Below are 5085 nucleotides of genomic sequence, written 5' to 3'. Positions count from 1 at the left end.
GTAACACTCCAAAGAGAAAGGAAAACTTGAAATTGCATCATATGACCCCTTTAATGTTAACCCTATAAAGCCTACTATCTCAAAATTATCAGCATGATCAAAACTTTGCTAAAACCTGTTGTACACAATCTATTACGTTTTCTGTCATTTGATTGATAGTTTATATTTTATTAAGTCATCTGGTGTAATTGTCATTTTATGTAGGTAGTTGCTATGGAAGTCCTTTTCTGTCACTTAATAAAAAGATAACTAATATATAAATAAAAATAACAAACAAGTCTGAATTGCAAAATATAAACTCATAATTCAGATCAGCTTTTTTCTCTGAAATCTGAGTTTAAATTTCACAATTATATATATATATATTTTTTTTTTGTCTTCACTATGGAATAAAAAATTAAAAAGGTAATTGTGACTTTTTATTACCATTCTGATATTTGTTCTCCCAATTATGAGTTTATATCTTGGAATTGTGAGATAAAAAAGTTGCAGTAACACTTCACTTAAAGCCTTTATGTATAATGCATTATAAAAGTAGTTTTAATGCATTAATTATGCCTTGTAATGCACCTTAAAATGTATTGTACAGTCTCATGAATAATTGTAACCACAGTTAATACTTTATAACACTTATCAATTCATTGTTACACTATGCATTTTAAATTTGGTTATAATTATTTATGAAAATATATCATGCATTACAATGCACATTATAAATAATTATATTGCATTATACCCTTTAATAACCCTTTATAATGCATTAAAGGCTTTAAGTAAAGTGCTACCAAAGTTGCAATTAGCAACTTTATTTATTTTTTATTTTTTTACCCCAGTGTGGAAACGTCTCGGTTACGTATGTAACCCTCGTTCCCTGAAGGAGGGAACGGAGACGTCACGTCGGCTGACCGACGAAATTGGGATCTCGCTTAGAGAGACCAATCCACTTCGAGTGTAAACTAAACGAGCCAATGCACATTGGCATGCGATTATTGCATCCAGCTGCTGCTGATCACAGCGTGAGTATAAGTAGGCAGCAGATGCAACGCATATTCAGGTTTTCGCTGAGGAGCCGAGCCGGTGACCCGGCCGCTCAGCGGTGGTACAGGAGCTGTGGCGACGGGACGTGACGTCTCCGTTCCCTCCTTCAATTGGGATCCTACCAAAAGGCCACAGCTACTGCCCCTTCAAAAGCTGAATATGCCTTGCATCTGCTGCCTACTTATACTCACGCTGTGATCAGCAGCAGCTGGATGCAATAATCGCATGCCAATGTGCATTGGCTCGTTTAGTTTACACTCGAAGTGGATTGGTCTCTCTAAGCGAGATCCCAATTTCGTCGGTCAGCCGACGTGACGTCGGGAGTGACCGACTGAAAGGGAACAAACACACACACACACACACACACACACACACAAAATCTTCATGTCAACTATCATTATGTCAGACCTTGCATTGTTAAAGGATCTGATTCCAAACCTAGTTTGCTGCTATTAATTAATTTTCTTTATACAATTCTTAATATTTAACATACTTGATTTTATCCCGCATCAGTGGTTTGTAACTGACCTGACCAGGGCTTTGACGGTGGAGCGGACGACACTGGAGAGCAGAAAGAGAGGAGTGACCAGGATGTGGAAGAGCGAGAGAGAGGCGAAGGCCACAGCGGGGGACAGATCTGCATCATCCGACAGATGAACATGAGCCACGAACGTCTGAAACAAACACACGGGAGCTTTTCAACTTCTGTATGTGTTTATAGTTTCAATAAAAAACAGAATAATAATGTTTTATACTTACAACGAGAACTGCTGCGATGGGAATAGCTGTGTTCATGAATACTGTGAAAGCAAAAATTGTTTATTTGCAAAAAAAGATGCAAACATGTTCTTTTCCTTCATCTATCCATGTGTCCATGTGCTGTCACTTGATAGAAAAGCACTAATTTCCCAGTAGAAGCATTACATACTGTATATATGTCCACTATGTAGTCAAGGCACATTGAGATGTAGTAGAGCTCCTCTTACCATTCCTCCAGTGTCCAGGTGAGCAAGGAATTTCATTACAACCGGTTTATGAACACTGACAATGATGTACCAGTGTTATAAGCCAAGGCCCATGGCTCAGCAGTCACCCATAAGCGTGATATATTTCGCCATTATGCCGGATCAAAAGCTCAGAGGACTTTCTACATTCAGAAAAGTATTGTCCAGCTCTGAGAACAGATTTCACTGCTAAATTAAATGTTGATGTAGAGAACTAATTTTCCTAGAGGGGCAAAACATAAGTTTTAGAGTATGTTGTTATGCTGCATACAAAATATTGAGAAATCATGTACCCCCAAGTGAAGAATTTATTAGCTTACGAGTAAATTTGAATTAAAAGTGACATTTTGAAGTAAAAAAACTGAAATAGTATTTTATTGTAAAACTTGCAATAATCTTTATCAACACTTTTTTAATATGTTCTGGATGATTTTGAACACTCATTATGACATATTTATGTGTGCTCATTATCACATATTCATATAATATGTATATGTATCATTTCCTCCTTGTCTCAAATTTTATTTTGGCAAATTATCTATTATTGTAAAAAATAAAAATGTTGAAGAAAAAAATAAACTGTCAAGAAAACAACATTTTATGAAAAAATGCAGGTATTTCTAGCATGCATGTATGTATGTACATTTTAAAAGTAAACATAAATAAGCATATTGAAGTTTAAATCAATTAAAAAGAAACAAATACAAAAAATAAATAAAGTAAATAAAAAGAACCGTAAATAAATTATATAAATAAATAAAGAGAAGCAAACTAAATGAAACAACATTTAGCAACATATTTAATATTTGCTAGAAATTATTAATAAATAAAAGTACATACATCTAAAAAATAAAATAGACATTTCAAAATAAATAAATACATTAAAAAGTCAAAAGATATATACTTTAAAAAGATAATTAACTAAATGAGTAAAAAATAGAACAGTTAAGTAAATAAATACATTAAATAAATAAGTAAAGAGTAAAATAAGTGAATAAGTAAATTAATCAATCAATCAATAAATGCATGGTATGTGTCAACGCCATCTCACGACCAATTCGTATGTATTTTATGAGGTGGCTAATTCGTATTAATTTTGTATGATTTGTCTACACCCCAGTGACAGATACGTTTAGGGGCGGGGTTAAGTGTAGGTAATTTGTACAAATTTATACGAATTGTGCAACTCGTAAAATACGTACGATTTAGCAAAAAAATTTGTACGAGTGAGGTCGTACAAATTAGCCACCTTGTAAAATATGTACGAATTGCCATGAGATCGGGCTGTATGTGTGTTCTGGGCCAGCAGGGAAAAAATCCTTCTTTCTGAGCCCTGAAAACTCCATTTCTAGCTTCCAAACTACAGAGTGGAAATGCACTTGCTCTTGTGAACAGCTTGAGTTGTAAGTGCCACAGCTGAGTGAGTCCTACAATCATCACTGTGAGAAACTTCAGCACATTCAAGAAGTTGCTGATTGCTGAAGGATGCTGGATCTGCAGAACTGGTTTGCCAGCTGGCTGCTGACATTATTGAATGAGTAGATGCCTCAGTCTTGCTAATTAATGAATAACGTTGGTCAATAGTACATCAGCAAATATCTGTTTATGCTATTAAGTAATTGCTGATCAATAATTGCTGTTGGCAGCTAAACCCATTCATTACGCTGAGGAACGGATCTGATTGTTTATCGCTATCTTTTTCACAAATTTACACCTTCATGTTCCATTCAATGAGGGCAAACGAGACTTGACTGCATTCATAACTCATGAATGTCTTTTCAGATTTTAATTATACCCTGTGGACCAGTTTAAACCCCTACAATCCCTCATAGCTGATAACTACACATCTCAGAGGTATTTCACACAGATAACGCACGTTGACAAGTAAACACATTCCTGCACCGGCCTTTTTTGATTCAGAGCTGCCTACAATTTTTTGAGATGCTTCAGATTCACTTACACATGTTGTTGGCCCAGTCCTGTTCAGATATTACTGACAGAACGGTGGCTTTCACTTCAGCACTCTGACAGCTACTGAAAGCACTTATATATTTATATACACTAACATTCAACACGAAACAATTTTTTATGTTTTTTGAAAGAAGTCTCTTATGTTCATAAAGGCAGCATGCATTTGATCAAAAATACAGTAAAACAGTACAACTGTGACATATTTTTACAATTTCAAATAACTATTTTCTATTTGAATATATTTTAAAATGTAATTTATTTCTCTGTTCAAACCTGAATTTTCAGCATCATTACTCCAGGCTTCAGTGTCACATGATCCTTTAGAAATCATTCTAATATGCTGATTTGCTGCTCAAAAAATATTATTCAGGGTTACTAACACTATTATAGCTTTTACTAATATCTTGAATACAATTTTATTTTTATAGTTTCTCTTTTCATTAGAATTTTTGTTAAAGTTTTAGTAATTTTAGTGTGTTTTGTGTATATATATATATATATATATAAGAAGGACGAGAGCACTCACGGCACCGGAGCACCCACCTGGACCTTTCACTTTGAGTCACCCACTTGTAAATAAATCCACCCTCCGGGGCATTTATTGAGCAATCCTTGTCGTGTGATTCTTCACCCCGTGACAATATATATATAGTTTCAGTTTTAGTTATTTCAGTATATCAAGATAAACTAAAAGAAAACAAGAAATGTTGCTTTGGAAACTAGCTGAAATAAAACAAGTTTAAAAAAATATTTCTTTAGTTCGTAAAAATAGATAAATAATATAAAAATAGTTCAATTTAAATTATTTGTATGGTGTTTTATGGTTTTAGTTAACTATAATAACTGTTATTATCAATGTTAAAAACGGTTGTGCTGCTTAATATTTTTATCATGATGCATTTTTTTCAGGTTTGATAAATAGAAAATTTCAATTTTATTTGAAATTGATTTTTTTATTAATTATAAATGTCTTTACTATTTACTTTTGACCAATATAAAGCATCACTGCTGAATAAAAATCATTTTACTTACTGAATTCAAACTTATTATGAAAACAAATTAAATGTGTGTG

The 5085-nt window shown here is 33.5% G+C and overlaps 1 protein-coding gene across 1 annotated transcript in view; it reads right to left on the bottom strand.

Annotated features, from left to right (window-relative positions):
* Positions 1 to 5085, bottom strand: part of LOC107675245 (ATP-binding cassette sub-family C member 8-like) — an 80376-nt gene that overhangs the window by 46219 nt on the left and 29072 nt on the right. Inside the window, exons 12-13 of the mRNA XM_016469523.1 lie at positions 1798 to 1838; positions 1567 to 1712 (exon numbers count right to left, since the gene is read on the bottom strand). Coding sequence (XP_016325009.1) covers positions 1567 to 1712; positions 1798 to 1838 — 187 coding nt within the window. The remainder of the gene's footprint in view (positions 1 to 1566; positions 1713 to 1797; positions 1839 to 5085) is intronic.

The sequence above is a fragment of the Sinocyclocheilus anshuiensis genome, unplaced genomic scaffold, assembly GCF_001515605.1.
Source record: "Sinocyclocheilus anshuiensis isolate Anshui unplaced genomic scaffold, SAMN03320099.WGS_v1.1 scaffold532, whole genome shotgun sequence".
NCBI classification, from domain to species: domain Eukaryota; kingdom Metazoa; phylum Chordata; class Actinopteri; order Cypriniformes; family Cyprinidae; genus Sinocyclocheilus; species Sinocyclocheilus anshuiensis.
The sequence above is the reverse complement of the archived record's forward strand: the minus strand, read 5'-3'. Positions and strand labels throughout refer to the sequence as shown.